At 47.5% G+C, this 20,289-nt stretch overlaps 1 protein-coding gene across 5 annotated transcripts in view; it reads right to left on the bottom strand.

Annotated features, from left to right (window-relative positions):
* LOC106581345 (protocadherin Fat 3) overlaps positions 1–20,289 on the bottom strand; it is a 409,058-nt gene that overhangs the window by 41,134 nt on the left and 347,635 nt on the right. For all 5 annotated transcript variants that reach the window (XM_045703949.2, XM_045703954.2, XM_082966726.1 and 2 more), the window contains 9 exons: positions 16,108–16,304; positions 10,396–10,549; positions 10,076–10,309; positions 7,421–7,810; positions 7,071–7,285; positions 6,669–6,806; positions 4,864–5,007; positions 4,458–4,655; positions 443–1,244 (listed from right to left, as the gene is read on the bottom strand). In XM_045703949.2, the coding sequence (XP_045559905.2) occupies positions 443–1,244; positions 4,458–4,655; positions 4,864–5,007; positions 6,669–6,806; positions 7,071–7,285; positions 7,421–7,810; positions 10,076–10,309; positions 10,396–10,549; positions 16,108–16,304 (2,472 nt within the window). The remainder of the gene's footprint in view (positions 1–442; positions 1,245–4,457; positions 4,656–4,863; positions 5,008–6,668; positions 6,807–7,070; positions 7,286–7,420; positions 7,811–10,075; positions 10,310–10,395; positions 10,550–16,107; positions 16,305–20,289) is intronic.

Genomic DNA, 20,289 nt, shown 5'->3' with positions numbered 1-20,289 from the left:
GAAGGGAACGAGAAGCGTGAAACGAGAGAAAGGAAGAAAAGAAAGGATGAATAAAGAGAGCAAGAGAGGACAAGTTAATTTAGGGTTATTCAGAGTAGAGGCAGCCAAATCCTCTGTCCCCAGGAGACATGCTAATCACGTTAGCCACAACATGCTAATTCAATCTACTGGGGGGGTCTGTCTAATCCCAGGGGTCAGATACACACTCAAGATGCCATCAGCTTTTTATCATTATAGTATTTGTACAATCAGACAGAGTGGTTGTTACAGTGCAGATCATGCAGACGGCAACAATGTCTATGCCTAATGTACAGCTCTCAAAGGATACTTGGTGACACTCTAGTTTGTGTGTATGTTGTTGTATTAGTATGTGAGTGCATCACGATGCATATACATTGATATGATACATGGGTGTAGTATGTCTGTGGGTGCAGGTCCTCACCAGTACAGGTGCAGCGTGTGGTCCTGTGGAAGCGTGGCGACACAAAGCTAACCCTGGGTGTGCTGTAGGTGATGAGAGCGTGAGAGTCCAACACAATGCTCTGCTCACACTGGGCCCCGCGACACTCCAGCCCAGAACAGTTCTTATCCAAGATGGCCGACACCCTCAGCACTTCCTCCAGCTGCCTCCGGGAGGCGCTCAGCTTCTGGGTCAGGTATGCTGCCTTGTAGAACCCTCCCCCAGCCGTCTCCACGGCAACCAGCAGATCCAGCTGGCTGGTCCCGCCCACGGGCTGCAGACTAAGCACGTGCAGCGCGTCTTGCTTCTGCGTTGCCGCGGCAACCTTCAGAACTTTCACCACGTTTTTTAGATGTGTAGCCACGAAGTCGTGGGGTTGCACACTCTCGAAACGCACCGTCACCGCCTCGCGCAGCATCTCTGGCGACGCCTGCTCCACATGCACGCTCACAGCCACGGGCACGGCGAAGCGTCCGTCACTCACGCTGGCGTTGAGGGAGTAGCGACCGGCGTCCAGGCCGCCCAGGGCTATGATCTTACCGTCTCTCGGACTGATCTTGAAGAGGGAGCGTTGAGACGGAGGGGCGTGGCCGAAGGTCAGGGCATCGTAGGGGTCTGCGTCAGTGGCGTGCAGCTGGCCGATGACTCCTCCAGGAAACTCGTCCTCCATGGTGATGATGTGGACCTCCAGGGGTAGCGCTACGGGCCGGTGAAGGCTCTCCTCAATCACACGCACCGTCAGGGTAGAGGAGGAGGACAGACGGGGCTTACCTGAGTCCCTTACCTGGAGGTAGGGGGAGGAGGGGAGAAGCAAAGGGTTAACACAGAGCCAAAAACCGTCCATCACAATGTGATTTAGTAACACAGACCTTCCACAAAATAGCTGGTTAAGACCTGGTGCTGACACTAACAGGGTTGACCAGCTGGTTATAAGACCGGGTGCTAACACTAACAGGGTTGACCAGCTGGTTATAAGACCTGGTGTTAACAGTAACAGGGTTGACCAGCTGGTTATAAGACCTGGTGCTAACAGTAACAGGGTTGACCAGCTGGTTGTAAGACCTGGTGTTAACAGTAACAGGGTTGACCAGCTGTTTATAAGACCTGGTGCTAACAGTAACAGGGTTGACCAGCTGGTTGTAAGACCTGGTGTTAACAGTACAGGATTGATCAGCTGGTTATAAGACCTGGTGTTAACAGTAACAGGGTTGACCAGCTGGTTGTAAGACCTGGTGTTAACAGTAACAGGGTTGACCAGCTGGATGTAAGACCTGGTGTTAACAGTAACAGGATTGATCAGCTGGTTATAAGACCTGGTGTTAACAGTAACAGGGTTGACCAGCTGGTTGTAAGACCTGGTGTTAACAGTAACAGGGTTGACCAGCTGGTTGTAAGACCTGGTGTTAACAGTAACAGGATTGACCAGCTGGTTGTAATACCTGGTGTTAACAGTAACAGGGTTGACCAGCTGTTTATAAGACCTGGTGCTAACAGTAACAGGGTTGACCAGCTGGTTGTAAGACCTGGTGTTAACAGTAACAGGTTTGATCAGCTGGTTATAAGACCTGGTGCTAACAGTAACAGGATTGATCAGCTGGTTGTAAGACCTGGTGTTAACAGTAACAGGGTTGATCAGCTGGTTGTAAGACCTGGTGTTAACAGTAACAGGATTGACCAGCTGGTTGTAAGACCTGGTGTTAACAGTAACAGGATTGACCAGCTGGTTATAAGACCTGGTGTTAACAGTAACAGGGTTGACCAGCTGGTTGTAAGACCTGGTGTTAACAGTAACAGGGTTGACCAGCTGGTTATAAGACCTGGTGTTAACAGTAACAGGATTGACCAGCTGGTTGTAAGACCTGGTGTTAACAGTAACAGGATTGATCAGCTGGTTATAAGACCTGGTGTTAACAGTAACAGGATTGATCAGCTGGTTATAAGACCTGGTGCTAACACTAACAGGATTGATCAGCTGGTTATAAGACCTGGTGTTAACACTAACAGGATTGACCAGCTGGTTATAAGACATGGTGATAACACTAACAGGGTTGACCAGCTGGTTGTAAGACCTGGTGCTAACAGTAACAGGGTTGACCAGCTGGTTGTAAGACCTGGTGTTAACAGTAACAGGATTGATCAGCTGGTTGTAAGACCTGGTGTTAACACTAACAGGGTTGACCAGCTGGTTATAAGACATGGTGCTAACACTAAGAGGGTTGACCAGCTGTTTATAAGACATGGTGCTAACACTAAGAGGGTTGACCAGCTGGTTATAAGACCTGGTGCTAACAGTAACAGGGTTGACCAGCTGGTTGTAAGACCTGGTGCTAACAGTAACAGGGTTGACCAGCTGGTTATAAGACCTGGTGTTAACAGTAACAGGGTTGACCAGCTGGTTATAAGACCTGGTGCTAACAGTAACAGGGTTGACCAGCTGGTTGTAAGACATGGTGTTAACAGTAACAGGGTTGACCAGCTGGTTATAAGACCTGGTGTTAACAGTAACAGGGTTGACCAGCTGGTTATAAGACCTGGTGTTAACAGTAACAGGGTTGACCAGCTGGTTGTAAGACCTGGTGTTAACAGTAACAGGGTTGACCAGCTGGTTATAAGACCTGGTGTTAACAGTAACAGGGTTGACCAGCTGGTTGTAAGACCTGGTGCTAACAGTAACAGGGTTGACCAGCTGGTTGTAAGACCTGGTGTTAACAGTAACAGGGTTGACCAGCTGGTTGTAAGACCTGGTGTTAACAGTAACAGGGTTGACCAGCTGGTTATAAGACCTGGTGCTAACAGTAACAGGGTTGACCAGCTGGTTGTAAGACCTGGTGTTAACAGTAACAGGGTTGACCAGCTGGTTATAAGACATGGTGTTAACAGTAACAGGGTTGACCAGCTGGTTATAAGACCTGGTGTTAACAGTAACAGGGTTGACCAGCTGGTTGTAAGACATGGTGCTAACAGTAACAGGGTTGACCAGCTGGTTATAAGACCTGGTGTTAACAGTAACAGGGTTGACCAGCTGGTGATAAGACCTGGTGCTAACACTAACAGGGTTGACCAGCAGGTTGTAAGACATGGTGTTAACAGTAACAGGGTTGACCAGCTGGTTATAAGACATGGTGCTAACAGTAACAGGGTTGACCAGCTGGTTGTAAGACATGGTGCTAACAGTAACAGGGTTGACCAGCTGGTTATAAGACCTGGTGTTAACAGTAACAGGGTTGACCAGCTGGTTGTAAGACATGGTGTTAACAGTAACAGGGTTGACCAGCTGGTTATAAGACATGGTGCTAACACTAACAGGGTTGACCAGCTGGTTATAAGACATGGTGCTAACAGTAACAGGGTTGACCAGCTGGTTGTAAGACCTGGTGTTAACAGTAACAGGGTTGACCAGCTGGTTATAAGACCTGGTGTTAACAGTAACAGGGTTGACCAGCTGGTTGTAAGACATGGTGTTAACAGTAACAGGGTTGACCAGCTGGTTGTAAGACCTGGTGCTAACAGTAACAGGGTTGACCAGCTGGTTATAAGACCTGGTGCTAACACTAACAGGGTTGACCAGCTGGTTGTAAGACATGGTGTTAACACTAACAGGGTTGACCAGCTGGTTATAAGACCTGGTGCTAACAGTAACAGGGTTGACCAGCTGGTTATAAGACCTGGTGCTAACAGTAACAGGGTTGACCAGCTGGTTGTAAGACATGGTGTTAACAGTAACAGGGTTGACCAGCTGGTTATAAGACCTGGTGTTAACAGTAACAGGGTTGACCAGCTGGTTGTAAGACATGGTGCTAACAGTAACAGGGTTGACCAGCTGGTTATAAGACCTGGTGTTAACAGTAACAGGGTTGACCAGCTGGTTATAAGACCTGGTGTTAACAGTAACAGGGTTGACCAGCTGGTTGTAAGACCTGGTGTTAACAGTAACAGGGTTGACCAGCTGGTTGTAAGACCTGGTGTTAACAGTAACAGTGTGAGATGATCTTCTTACCTGCACCTGGATGACATACTCCATGGCCAAGTCCCTCCTAAACACCTGATTGGCTAACAGAGTGCCATCCCACTCAAGTGTAAACTCTCCACCCTCATTCCCTGATAAGATGCGGAACTCAAAGGGTGGGCCGTTATGGGAGGAGTCCTGGTCTATGACGGACAGCTGGAGAATGCTGGTGCCGATGGGCTTATTCTCCTGTGATTGGACAATACAAGAAGGGAAATGAGATTAGATGCAAGACGGAGTGTGTGTGTGTGTGTGTGTGTGTGTGTGTGTGCGTGTGTGTGTGTACGCGCGCTTCTCCTGTAAGAAGGGATATGTGTGTGAATATCTGTCTATGTGGATGTAAGTGTGTATGGAGTTCATTGGCCATCAGAGCTGTCAATCATGTGAGTAACAGTACCTGTATGACAGTGGTGAGATTGGCCGGGGTGAAAGTAGGCGGGCTGTCGTTGATGTCTGAGATGTCGATGTTGACCATCACCGTTGACGACATGGGCGGAACACCACTGTCCAGAGCCCTGACCGCCAGAGAGTAACCAGACACCTAGAGAAGAAAAAAGACAGTTTCCCTTGAAACTTCACATTGAGAAACTTTTTAATCATTTCATTCCTGATAATTATAACAGGATCGAGAAAATCAAACGCAGCAATTTCCATGCAAATCAAATTCACCACACATTAACCAATGATGACAAGTCCCTAATCAAATATCCTCCTGGATACGCATCCTTATAATTTGGTACCCACTTGAATATCAGCGCACCAAACAGGAACCTAACGGCGCTGATTAAGTGTGTTGTGATTGGTTGTGGGCGCATCCTTTGATCCTCTGAAACACACTGCTGTGACTGACACATTCCTGGCGTGTCCTACCAAGCACGTACCCTGGGTTTCTGTCTCTGTCTCTCAGATTCACAGGGTTCCAAAATAGTTATTCGGCTGTCGACATAGAATAACCCTTTTTGGTTCCATGTAGAACCCACTGTGGAAAGATTTCTACATGGAACCCAAAAAGGTTCTACCTGGAACCAAAATGTTTTTGTTTTTTTAAATGGTTCTCCTAGGGGGACAGCCGAAGAACCCTTTTAGTTTCTAGATAGCACCTTTTTTTAGGAGTGTACCTGAGGGAACACTGTCAAGGCTATCTCAAGTAGACAGTATTTACTAGCTTAGGGAGTGAAGACACACACACACGCACGCCCACGCAGGCACACACACACACACTCACACACACGTGCGCGCACACACACACGTGCGTGCACACCCACACCCCACACACACACCACACACACACACACACACACACACACACACACACACACACACACACACACACACACACACACACACACACACACACACACACACACACACACACACACAATTCCCTACCACCCTAGCTGCAGGGTGTTGCTGTGTGCTTCCACATATTGCTCTGTAATAACAGCCTAACTAAACACAGCAGAAGAAAACTTCAGACAAAAATAACAAGCTGAGAAATGAAAAAAGAAACCACAATAAACAACCACAGTGCTGCTTAGGAGAGAGTAAATGAGAATAACCTATATGGAAATGAGTGTGTGAAGTGCACGCACGCACACACACACACACACACACACACACACACACACACACACACACAGGGCTGCGCTCTTTCTGATAACCCAAACACACTTTCATCAGCTCTTTCATCCCCCACAAGCCCAGGCGTTCTCTTTGGACCGTGCTCAGATACACTCCCTGCACTATCACGGACCACACTCATGAATTTTTTATGATGGGAATTGGAAGACACACTCGGAACTCTTCAAGCGCTCCAGGGAAGAAAAAAGAGGGAAGAAGGTAGGCTGGGAAGAGGAGGGATGGGATGCAATGTCCCCACTCTCTAATTAGAGGAAATGACCAACCTCCATGAGAGAAACGGCCAGGAGGAGGTGGCTTGCTGCAGGGGGATGATGACGGGGGTGTTTGTGATGGTGATGTTGCAGTGTGCGTGTCAGAGACAGTCCTTGTTAATAGTGTTCATGTTGTGGTTTTATTGGCCGTAAAGTTTGTTTGTTTGTGTGTGTGTGTACCTGTGTGGGTATATATGTGTGTACCTGTGTGTGTATATATGTGTATACCTGTGTGTGTGTGTGTGTGTGTGTGTGTGTGTGTGTGTGTGTGTGTGTGTGTGTGTGTGTGTGTGTGTGTGTGTGTGCTCACCGTCTCTCTGTCCAGCTGTTTGTTGACCTTCACCATGCCAGAGAGAGGGTCTATGAAGAACTGGTTCTCTTTGTCGCCACTGACGATGGAGTAGAGTATATCACCATTCACCTGACTGTCTACGTCCTCAGCTGTCAGCTAGAGGAGGAGGAGAGGGGTTAGGCAGGGACTCTCCAACGCACGCACACACACACGCACACACACACAGTAAGATGGCCAGTGTTTCCTAAACATTTCCTCAAGTTCTCCCATCCAGTTCAACTTATTGGATGTAGTTCAGAATGAATCAGGTGTGTTTGTACCAGAAAAGCTAAAATGAGTGCAACCCGATTGGGGGTACTGCTGGAGAGGTGATGGAAACATGGCTGAACCAGTCCAGTTTAAAGAGCCAACTGGTCATACCTTGACGACGGACTCTCCGATGGTTGCGTCTTCGGATACGACAGTGGTGTAGACGTCTCGGCTGAACATGGGTGCATTGTCATTGACGTCTGTCAGGTTAATGTTTACCATGGTTACGGCACTTAGGGGCGGGGTTCCACCGTCTCTGGCCTCCACAGTGAGGAAGTAGTCTTTACACGTCTCAAAGTCCAGAGGCTTAGACACTGAGATGACACCTGGTACACAGAGAGAGAGTGAGAGGTCAACAGGGAGGTAGATATCCTACTTCTAACACCATGTACAAGTCTGTAACACAAATTTGCTAACAAAGACATAAATTGACACTTTATATTCTGCATATGGAAACTCACCAGTGAGGGGGTGTATGTGGAACTTTCCGTGCTCGTTGCCTGAGCGGATACTATAGGTGATCTCAGCATTGGTTCCAATGTCCTTACTGGCTGCGTACACTCTCAGCACCTCTGTCCCTAACGCCACGTCCTCTGGCACGGTGGCGAGGTGGTCACGCCGCTCAAACACCGGCGGGTTGTCATTGATGTCCAGGACTGTGACGGTCACGTTGACCAGGGAGGACAGCCGGACCGGAGAGCCCTGGTCGGACGCTCTGACCGTGATCATGTAGGACGGTTGCTGTTCGCGGTCTAGGGAACGTTCCAGGACCACGATACCGGAGGACTTGTCCATGGAGAAGAAGCCGCCAGCAGAGTTGGCCAGAGAATAGACCACCTTACGACTGACGCCTGGAGAGAGGGGAGAGGACGGAAGGATGCTAGAACACTCTTTCATAAATCAATGATTTCATTTATTGATTGCCATCTGTGTGTATGTGTGTTTCGAGGGCTGAGATGTAGAGATATCAGAAAGCAGACAAAGAGAGAGTGAGAGAGAGAAAGAGACAGAGAAAAGAGAGAGAAAGAGAGAGTGATAGAGAGGTTGACTCCAGTTCAAACATTAATCTTTGTTTAATTGGTCCCTCTCCTCTCATGATACCCTTGTCTCCCCCTCCCTCTCCTCTCATGATACCCTTGTCTCTCCCTCCCTCTCCTCTCATGATACCCTTCACTCTCTCCCTCCCTCTCCTCCCATGATACCCTTGTCTCTCCCTCCCTCTCCTCCCCTGATACCGTTCACTCTCTCCCTCCCTCTCCTCCCATGATACCCTTGTCTCTCCCTCCCTCTCCTCCCCTGATACCGTTCACTCTCTCCCTCCCTCTCCTCCCATGATACCCTTGTCTCTCCCTCCCTCTCCTCCCATGTTACCCTTCACTCTCTCCCTCCCTCTCCTCCCCTGATACCCTTCACTCTCTCCCTCCCTCTCCTCTCATGATACCCTTCACTCTCTCCCTCCCTCTCCTCCCATGATACCCTTGTCTCTCTCTCCCTCTCCTCTCATGATACCCTTCACTCTCTCCCTCCCTCTCCTCCCCTGATACCCTTCACTCTCTCCCTCCCTCTCCTCTCATGATACCCTTCACTCTCTCCCTCCCTCTCCTCCCATGATACCCTTGTCTCTCTCTCCCTCTCCTCTCATGATACCCTTGTCTCTCTCTCCCTCTCCTCTCATGATACCCTTCACTCTCTCCCTCCCTCTCCTCTCATGATACCCTTGTCTCTCCCTCCCTCTCCTCTCATGATACCCTTCACTCTCTCCCTCCCTCTCCTCTCATGATACCCTTCACTCTCTCTCTCCCTCTCCTCTCATGATACCCTTCACTCTCTCCCTCCCTCCCTTCCTCTCCTCTCATGATACCCTTCACTCTCTCCCTCCCTCTCCTCTCATGATACCCTTCACTCTCTCCCTCCCTCCCTCTCCTCCCATGATACCCTTGTCTCTCCCTCCCTCTCCTCTCATGATACCCTTCACTCTCTCCCTCCCTCTCCTCCCATGATACCCTTGTCTCTCCCTCCCTCTCCTCTCATGATACCCTTGTCTCTCCCTCCCTCTCCTCTCATGATACCCTTCACTCTCTCCCTCCCTCTCCTCTCATGATACCCTTCTCTCTCTCTGGTTCTCTCTTCCTCGCTCTCTCTCCCTCCCTCTTCTCCCCTTATACCCTTCTCTTTCCCTTCCTCTCCTCCCCTTATACCCTTCTCTCCTCCCCTTATACCCTTCTCTTTCCCTTCCTCTCCTCCCATGATACCCTTCTCTCTCCCTCCCTCTCCTCCCCTTATACCCTTCTCTCCTCCCCTTATACCCTTCTCTTTCCCTCCCTCTCCTCCCATGATACCCTTCTCTCTCCCTCCCTCTCCTCCCCTTATACCCTTCTCTCCTCCCCTTATACCCTTCTCTTTCCCTCCCTCTCCTCCCATGATACCCTTCTCTCTCCCTCCCCCTCCTCCCCTTATACCGTTCTCTCCTCCCGTTATACCCTTCTCTCTCCCTCCCTCTCTCTCTGGTTCCCTCTTCCTCACTCTCTTTCCCTCTCTCGCTCTCCCTCTCTTTCTTCTTCTCCCTCTCTCTCCTCCTCTGATGCCCTTCTCTCTGTCATCCTGCCACAGCGCTTCCTCTTTGAAACCTACCGCCAGTCGACACTGCATGGCTTGTTGGTAAACAAGTGTGGTTGTGACTTTTCATTAGTGTGGTTGTGACTTTTCATTAGTGTGGTTGTGGCAGAGCTTTATTTTCTTTCCGTTCCCCTTCGCAAGGCGAGACGGTGACAGCAGCCAAATCCAGTCAGAGACAGAATGTGGGTGTTAGCAGTTCGTGTGTGTGTGTGTGTGTGTGTGTGTGTGTGTGTGTGATTGCTATCAGTAAGTGCAAGTAGCTGGTCCAAACCCAAGGCAAATTAAATAGGATTGCTAACAGCTAACAGTGAGGTAGTGCTGAGCAGAGCAGAGTAAACATTATTATAAACTCTACCCATCTATCAGTTAATATTCAGCAGGATGGGCAACTCTGGTCCTGGAGAGCTGCAGTATGTGCAGGTGAGAGAGAGAGAGAGAGAGAGAGAGAGAGACAGAGACAGAAACAGAGAAACAGAGAGAGTAGAATATTCCATTCTTACCTTCATCAGGGTCAATGGCCTGTATGCGTGTGAGCAGGGCCTTGGTAGATGTGTCTTCATACACACTGGCAGTGTAGTGGGGAGCAGAGAACGCCGGAGGGTTGTCATTCACATCCAACAGCGTCAAGTGGACCTCCGCACGACAGAACCGACCACCTCCGTCTGTTGCCTGGGCAACCAGTCTGTACACAGGGGTCTTCTCCCGGTCCAGGGCCTGGGCTGTCTTTAGTTCGCCTGAACAGAAAAAGAGGAGAGACAGGTTAAGATCACACACACATCAACTTCATTGGCTAATGTAAAATAAAGTAAAGGTAGTGTACCAGTGTCTGGGTCGATGCTGAAGTCTTCAGAGCCGGGTCCATGTAGAGAGTACTGGATCCAAGCACTGACCCCTACATCAGCATCGCTGGCCCCAACCCCCACTATCACTCTGTTGACTGGGATATCCTCTGGGACCGAGGCGGTGTACAGAGCCTGCACGCACAGCAAGATAGCATCAAACACCACAACACTCATAATGCATAGCATTTACACACACAACAAGAACATACTAACAACAAAAATCATCCCTCCGAACAAACAGCTCCTCAATACATAACAACAACAAAACACTAACATCAACTAGTGTTGCCCATTTTGGGGAATATTCAGAGGTGGAAACTTTCCGTTGAATATATGGGAATTAAAGGGAATATATGGGAATTAACAAAAATATATGCAAATGAATACTAACACCATTTAAATGTAGATGTTCTTTGCATTGTATTTATTTACATATCATATGGAGACAGAAACATAAACCTTTACCGTGTCATAAGTAGACATAATTGCAAATTATTAAATCTTTCCAATAGAAATAAAAAACAAAACAATTTAGTTACAAATTGAACTTTAATTAAATTAGTTGACTCTTCACATGGGATGATTTCACTGAACAATGATCGATCGCATCTCCCAAAAATCTTTTCAACATTCATCTGTAAAATGATAGTCTAGAAACGAAAGCTTGGGTTGTCTTCCTCTCAGGCTTCCATGTCTTCTCCCTGGACCTCCTCAATGTCCACCTCTTGAACATCAGACTCTGAGGCCTCATCTTCACTGTCACTTTCCAACCTTGTTGAGGATGGCTCGCTGTCAGGCTCAAAAAGCCTCAAATTTGCCCCGATGGCCACCAATTTTTCAACCCTTGTATTGGTCAGCCTGTTACATGCTTTGGTGTGTGTGTTCCCAAACAAGGACCAGTTGCACTCTGAGGTGGCTGATGTTGGTGGGATTTGGAGGATGATGGAGGCAACAGGGGAAAGAGCCTCAGATCCACAAAGTCCCTTCCACCAGGTGGCTGATGAGATATGTTGGCACGACTGCCATATTGCATCTCCATCCCAAAGCCATTGCTTGGAAGTGTACTTCAACAGACTGCCAAGAACTTTGCCCTCATCCAGGCCAAGGTGGCGAGACATGGTAGTGATGACACCATACGCCTTGTTGATCTCTACACCAGACAGAATGCTCTTGCCAGCATACTTGGGGTCCAACATGAACGCTGCAGCGTGTATGGGCTTCAGACAGAAGTCTTCACGTTTTTTTGATGTATTTCAGAACTGCAGTTTCCTCTGCTTGGAGCAACAGTGAAGTGGGCAGGGCAGTACGGATTTCTTCTCTTACATCTGCAAACAGAGTCTGAACATCAGACAGGATAGCATTGTCTCCCTCAATCCGTGCAATGGCTACTGCTATAGGTTTCAGGCTGCTTACCACTCTCTCCCAAAATACATCATCCAGGAGGATCCTGGATGGCTCTGGACCGGGAGAAGACGCCCGTGTACAGACTGGTTGCCCAGGCAACAGACGGAGGTGGTCGGTTCTGTCGTGCGGAGGTCCACCTGACGCTGTTGGATGTGAATGACAACCCTCCGGCGTTCTCTGCTCCCCACTACACTGCCAGTGTGTATGAAGACACATCTACCAAGGCCCTGCTCACACGCATACAGGCCATTGACCCTGATGAAGGTAAGAATGGAATATTCTACTCTCTCTGTTTCTCTGTTTCTGTCTCTGTCTCTCTCTCTCCCTCTCTCTCTCTCTCTCTCTCTCTCTCTCTCTCTCTCTCTCTCTCTCTCTCTCTCTCTGTCTCTCTCTCTCTGTCTCTCTCTCTCTGTCTCTCTGTCTCTCTCTCTCTGTCTCTCTCTCTCTGTCTCTCTCTCTCTCTCTCTCTCTCTCTCTCTCACACCTGCACATACTGCAGCTCTCCAGGACCAGAGTTGCCCATCCTGCTGAATATTAACTGATAGATGGGTAGAGTTTATAATAATGTTTACTCTGCTCTGCTCAGCACTTACCTCACTGTTAGCTGTTAGCGATCCTATTTAATTTGCCTTGGGTTTGGACCAGCTACTTGCACTTATTGATAGCAATATTGGCAGACTGTGATATGGCAGACTGTTATATGGCCATTTCTTGGAGAGACTCCTTCCCCTCCAGGAGACTGTCAAACATGATGACAACACCACCCCAACGGGTGTTGCTGGGCAGCTTCAATGTGGTGCTCTTATTCTTCTCACTTTGCTTGGTGAGTTAGATTACTGCTATAACTTGATGACCATTCACCAGTTCCTTGGCTCTCTTGAAGTGTATCCACTGTTTTCAGTGTCATGATGTCCTTGAGGAGCAGATTCAATGCATGAGCAGCACAGGCAATGGGTGTGATGTGAGGGTAGGTTTCCTCCACTTTAGACCAAGCAGCCTTCGTGTTCGCGGCATTGTCTGTCACCAGTGCAAATACCTTCTGTGGTTCAAGGTCATTGATGACTGCCTTCAGCTCATCTGCAATGTAGAGACTGGTGTGTCTGTTGTCCCTTGTGTCTGTGCTCTTGTAGAATACTGGTTGAGGGGTGGAGATGATGTAGTTAATTATTCCCTGCCCACGAACATTTGACCACCCATCAGAGATGATTGCAATACAGTCTGCTTTCTCTATGATTTGCTTGACCTTCACTTGAACTCTGTTGAACTCTGCATCCAGCAAATGAGTAGATAAAGCATGTCTGGTTGGAGGGGTGTATGCTGGGCGAAGAACATTCAGAAATCTCTTCCAATACACATTGCCTGTGAGCATCAGAGGTGAACCAGTTGCATACACAGCTTGAGCAAGACATTCATTAGCATTTCTCTGACTACGTTCCTCCATTGTGTCAAAAAAACTACTGATCCAGGAGGATCATGAGCTGTTGCTATCGATAAAGTCTCTGATTCATCATTTTCACCTCGAATAGAGGTTGCTTGTTGTGAGCTCTAAGGGAACTTTATGCACTTGGCCAGATGACTCTGCATCTTTGTTGCATTCTTCACATATGATTTGGCACAGTATTTGAAAATGTACACAGCTTTTCCTTCTACATTAGCTGCAGTGAAATGTCTCCACACATCAGATAGTGCCCGTGGCATTGTCCTGTAAAGATTAGAAAAAAATGAGTAAAAAAAAAAACAAATACAATTCCATGTACAGATAAATAGTTAAGCAGATAGATTAAACAACTCCTTTGTAAGATAAATTTTTTTAAATGAAACATGTATGGAAACAGGTGAATTAACACTCCTCTGTTAGCAGGCTCAAGCTAAAACCCACATGGTAGCAAAAACTAACTAGCATAAATTGTTAACAAGTTAGAAATGATTTAAACACACTCTGCTGTAGGCTACTATTTACTAGCTAACAAAAAATCATGTATGTCATATAAAATATATTCACCCCACCCAGTATTGTAATCAAAACTTACCAGAAAGCATGTAGTCCTTGGCTCAGACAGTGTAGTAGTGTGGGCTCAATAGCATCTCATTAGTGTGCAAGATCTTGAGAATCAGCTGTACATGTGATGGAAAAATGCACTGTGCATGCAGAGGGTTGCAATTCCATTGAGTTTGTGGATAGTTTAACCAAAATATGCCACAAGACCTAGAATTGCCTTTTGTGTATCCCACAAAAAAGGTTCACTGTTATAAGCAAATTTTTGTGATGTATTCAAACAAAAACCCCAGGCTTAACTTCCCATGAAAAATTTCTGGGAAAGTTCCCTTTGCAACTCTACTCCGAACAAACAGCTCCTCCATACACAACAACAGCATACTAACTACATATCAACCAGCATCAAACACGCCACAACTCTCCTAATTGTGTACAACAACTCTCTAGACAGACAGAGAAAACAAACAGCAGTAACTAATAAGCAGCAACAAACATCGTCTGTCAAACGACATTAGAAATCAACACAGTTCCTTAACATATACAGCAAACACACTGCTCAAACAGACACACAACCACAGCTACGTATCACCAGACCTCACACAGGAACACACAGACACAACCACAGCTACATATCACCAGACCTCACACAGGAACACACAGACACAACCACAGCTACATATCACCAGACCTCACACAGGAACACACAGACACAACCACAGCTACATATCACCAGACCTCACACAGGAACACACAGACACAACCACAGCTACATCTCACCAGACCTCACACAGGAACACACAGACACAACCACAGCTACATATCACCAGACCTCACACAGGAACACACAGACACAACCACAGCTACATATCACCAGACCTCACACAGGAACACACAGACACAACCACAGCTACATATCACCAGACCTCACACAGGAACACACAGACACAACCACAGCTACGTATCACCAGACCTCACACAGGAACACACAGACACAACCACAGCTACGTATCACCAGACCTCACACAGGAACACACAGACACAACCACAGCTACGTATCACCAGACCTCACACAGGAACACACAGACACAACCACAGCTACATATCACCAGACCTCACACAGGAACACACAGACACAACCACAGCTACATATCACCAGACCTCACACAGGAACACACAGACACAACCACAGCTACATATCACCAGACCTCACACAGGAACACACAGACACAACCACAGCTACATATCACCAGACCTCACACAGGAACACACAGACACAACCACAGCTACATATCACCAGACCTCACACAGGAACACACAGACACAACCACAGCTACATATCACCAGACCTCACACAGGAACACACAGACACAACCACAGCTACATATCACCAGACCTCACACAGGAACACACAGACACAACCACAGCTACATCTCACCAGACCTCACACAGGAACACACAGACACAACCACAGCTACATCTCACCAGACCTCACACAGGAACACACAGACACAACCACAGCTACATATCACCAGACCTCACACAGGAACACACAGACACAACCACAGCTACATATCACCAGACCTCACACAGGAACACACAGACACAACCACAGCTACATCTCACCAGACCTCACACAGGAACACACAGACACAACCACAGCTACATCTCACCAGACCTCACACAGGAACACACAGACACAACCACAGCTACGTATCACCAGACCTCACACAGGAACACACAGACACAACCACAGCTACGTATCACCAGACCTCACACAGGAACACACAGACACAACCACAGCTACGTATCACCAGACCTCACACAGGAACACACAGACACAACCACAGCTACATATCACCAGACCTCACACAGGAACACACAGACACAACCACAGCTACGCATCACCAGGCCTCACACAGGAACACATCTCAAATACACTCTAAATTATATAGTGCTTGTTTACAGTAAAGTAACAGATTGTGCAAAATATGAAAACAGAACCAACTGCAGCAAACAAAAGGATTAAATATGAGTTATGACTGAGGCTTGAACATAAAACACAACCACATATAAGACAAGTGGAATTCAACTTTAAAGTCACATTTCTGTGACAGTTATGGGGTAGCTTACAATAAAGAATGAACACCTATGATAATCAATACCAATGTTTTACTATGTTGTAGGAAACTATGTCATTCAGAAAACATATTAGAATAATGACCAATAAACATAAACATATCAAATGCAATAGTGTACAGACGGAAAAGTCTGTAAATAAAATGTGACTGACCTCGTCGCAGACAGGGCTGTTGTCATTGGTGTCAGTCACAGACACCTCCACGGTTGCCCTGGTGACAAACAGGCCGTCGCTAGCGGTAACGTTGAGAAGGTACAGGTCCTGTTCCTCACGGTCCAGTGGGCGCTTCACATACATCTTCCACTCACCTTGCACCTGCCCCAGGGCAAACTCCCCTCGAGGGTTCCCACCTGAGGAGAGAGAGAGGGAGGGAGAGAGAGAGTTTATATACACACCCAAGGGTTCCTACCTGAGGAGAGAGAGAGATAGTTTATATACACACCCAAGGGTTCCTACCTGAGGAGAGAGAGAGAGAGTTTATATACACACCCAAGGGTTCCTACCTGAGGAGAGAGAGAGTTTATATACACACCCAAAGGTTCCCACCTGAGGAGAGAGTGAGAGAGATAGTTTATATACATACCCAAGGGTTCCCACCTGAGGAGAGAGGGAGATAGTTTATATACACACCCAAGGGTTCCCACCTGAGGAGAGAGTGAGAGAGTTTATATACACACCCAAGGGTTCCCACCTGAGGAGAGAGAGAGATAGTTTATATACACACCCAAGGGTTCCTACCTGAGGAGAGAGATAGTTTATATACACACCCAAGGGTTCCCACCTGAGGAGAGAGAGAGATAGTTTATATACACACCCAAGGGTTCCCACCTGAGGAGAGAGAGAGATAGTTTATATACACACCCAAGGGTTCCCACCTGAGGAGAGAGAGAGATAGTTTATATACACACCCAAGGGTTCCTACCTGAGGAGAGAGAGAGATAGTTTACAAACACACCCAAGGGTTCCCACCTGAGGAGAGAGAGAGATAGTTTATATACACACCCAAGGGTTCCCACCTGAGGAGAGAGGGAGAGAGATAGTTTATATACACACCCAAGGGTTCCCACCTGAGGAGAGAGAGAGAGAGTTTATATACACTCCCAAGGGTTCCCACCTGAGGAGAGAGGGAGAGAGATAGTTTATATACACACCCAAGGGTTCCTACCTGAGGAGAGAGAGAGATAGTTTATATACACACCCAAAGGTTCCCACCTGAGGAGAGAGATAGTTTATATACACACCCAAGGGTTCCCACCTGAGGAGAGAGAGAGAGGGTTTATATGCACACCCAAGGGTTCCCACCTGAGGAGAGAGAGAGAGGGTTTATATGCACACCCTGAGGAGAAGGCTGCAATCTGAGGGCCAACCTTAAACATGCACACACACACACACACACACACACACACACACACACACACACACACACACACACACACACACACACACACACACACACACACACACACACACACACACACACACACACACACACACACACACACACACACACACACACACACACACACACACACACCCAGATGTATTGGCCAGTGCTTTAATGACCTCTAGAAGTCCTCTCAGCGCTCCATCTGACACTGAGAGCTGAGCAGAGTAAATTATTACATTCTGCCATAGAGCTTTTTATTTGGACGTTGCACTGGAATTAAAAGTGGAGCAATCAATGAGGGTCAAACACATAACGACAGTGGTAATTCACCACATTTAACAGGAGCAGGCTCAGCTCAGCACTACAGAAGGTAGTGACATCTCTCTACCAAATCCACATTAGACTGGGTCAGGAACAACCTCACATACACAGAACCTTAGTAACTCTATAGTAACTCTATAGTTACTCTATAGTAACCGTATAGTAACTCTATAGTAACTCTATAGTAACTACACTCACACAGGGGGAGGAAGGATGGAGACAGAGAAATGGTGAAAGAGAGAGCGACAGAAAGCGAGGAAACGGAAGAGAATGCGAGAGAGAACTTTTATGTAACAAAAGGGAGAGGGAGAAGAGAAAGGGAGATTACTTAATTTTTTTATTTAACCTTTATTTAACCAGGCAAGTCAGTTAAGAACAAATTCTTATTTACAATGACGGCCTAGGAACAGTGGGTTAACTGCAGAACGACAGGTCGGGGATTCTATCTAGCAACCTTTCGGTTACTGGCCCAACGCTCTAACCACTAGGCTACCTGGCGAGAGAGAGACAGACAGACAGACAGACAACCTACAGCTGAAACAGTGAACTAACTGTTACAGTGCTGTGGTATAACTCTACTGAGTTATTATGTAGAGATATTTAGAGCTGTCTGCCTGTACTAGACCCTGCCTGTACTAGACACAACACTCTTTTCATAGAGAGCAGAGCAGCTTCTCCTAGACTAGTGAGTGGGAGGGGAGGCTGCAGTCTCAGTGTAAGGACCAGCCATGCAGACTCAGTAATAGACTACAGATGAAGGATCTTAATTTGAGCCACTTTGCTACAGCAGGAAAATAATCCTGCATCAACAGGAAATGTGAATTATTATGTGGATTATAATATATATAATGGATTTTTTTTTTATACATTTTTCATGAGGGCAAATCAAGTCTGACATTTTAAAGCAGAAATTACAAACTTTAGAAACCTATTTAAACCTTGAATAGACTACAACTTTGCATTTTTCAACAACAAAAGAGTGATCAAATTAAGATCCTACATCTGTAGCTGTTCCAGTCAGCCTCAGTAGCACAGCCTCTAATCTCTGAGTCATCTCACCACCACTTCAATACGAACACATCATCAGCCTGCTTTTGTCCCCACCCCTTCATCAGCCTCCTCACCACTTCATCAGCCTCCTTCTGCCCTCACCACTTCATCAGCTTCCTTCTGTCCTCACCACTTCATCAACCTCCTTCTGTCCTCACCACTTCATCAGCATCCGTCTGTCCTCACCACTTCATCAGCTTCCTTCTGTCCTCACCACTTCATCAGCCTCCTCACCACTTCATCAGCCTCCTTCTGCCCTCACCACTTCATCAGCTTCCTTCTGTCCTCACCACTTCATCAACCTCCTTCTTTCCTCACCACTTCATCAGCCTCCTCACCACTTCATCAACCTCCGTCTGTCCTCACCACTTCATCAACCTCCTTCTGTCCTCACCACTTCATCAGCCTCCTTCTGCCCTCACCACTTCATCAGCATCCTTCTGTCCTTACCACTTCATCAACCTCCTTCTTTCCTCACCACTTCATCAGCCTCCTCACCACTTCATCAGCATCTTTCTGTCCTCACCACTTCATCAGCATCCTTCTGTCCTCACCACTTCATCAACCTCCTTCTGTCCTCACCACTTCATCAGCATCCTTCTGTCCTCACCACTTCATCAGCATCCTTCTGTCCTTACCACTTCATCAACCTCCTTCTGTCCTTACCACTTCATCAGCCTCCTTCTGTCCTCACCACTTCATCAACCTCCTTCTGTCCTCACCACTTCATCAGCTTCCTTCTGTCCTCACCCCTTCATCAGCCTCCTTCTGCCCTCACCACTTCATCAGCCTCCTTCTGTCCTCACCACTTCATCAGCCTCCATCTTTCCTCACCACTTCATCAGCATCCGTCTGTCCTCACCACTTCATCAGCCTCCTTCTTTCCTCACCACTTCATCAGTCTCCTCACCACTTCATCAGCCTCCTCCTTTCCTCACCACTTCATCAGTCTCCTCACCACTTCATCAGCCTCCGTCTGTCCTCACCACTTCATCAGCCTCTTCACCACTTCATCAGCCTCCTTCTGTCCTCACCACTTCATCACCACTTCATCAGCCTCCTTCTGTCCTCACCACTTCATCAGCCTCCTTCTGTCCTCACCCCTTCATCAGCTTCCTTCTGTCCTCACCACTTCATCAGGATCCTTCTGTCCTCACCACTTCATCAGCCTCCTTCTGTCCTCACCACTTCATCAGCCTCCTTCTGTCCTCACCCCTTCATCAGCTTCCTTCTGTCCTCACCACTTCATCAGCCTCCTTCTGTCCTCACCCCTTCATCAGCCTCCTTCTGTCCTCACCACTTCATCAACCTCCTTCTGTCCTCACCACTTCATCAACCTCCTTCTGTCCTCACCCCTTCATCAGCTTCGTTCTGTCCTCACCACTTCATCAGCTTCCTTCTGTCCTCACCACTTCATCAGCCTCCTTCTGTCCTCACCACTTCATCAGCCTCCTTCTGTCCTCACCACTTCATCAACCTCCTTCTGTCCTCACCACTTCATCAACCTCCTTCTGTCCTCACCCCTTCATCAGCTTCGTTCTGTCCTCACCACTTCATCAGCTTCCTTCTGTCCTCAC

Source organism: Salmo salar, chromosome 20 (genome assembly GCF_965601325.2).
Source record: "Salmo salar chromosome 20, fSalSal1, whole genome shotgun sequence".
In the NCBI taxonomy this organism is placed as follows: Eukaryota; Metazoa; Chordata; class Actinopteri; order Salmoniformes; family Salmonidae; genus Salmo; species Salmo salar.
Note: the sequence above shows the minus strand (reverse complement) of the source record. Positions and strands in the feature narration are given on the sequence as shown.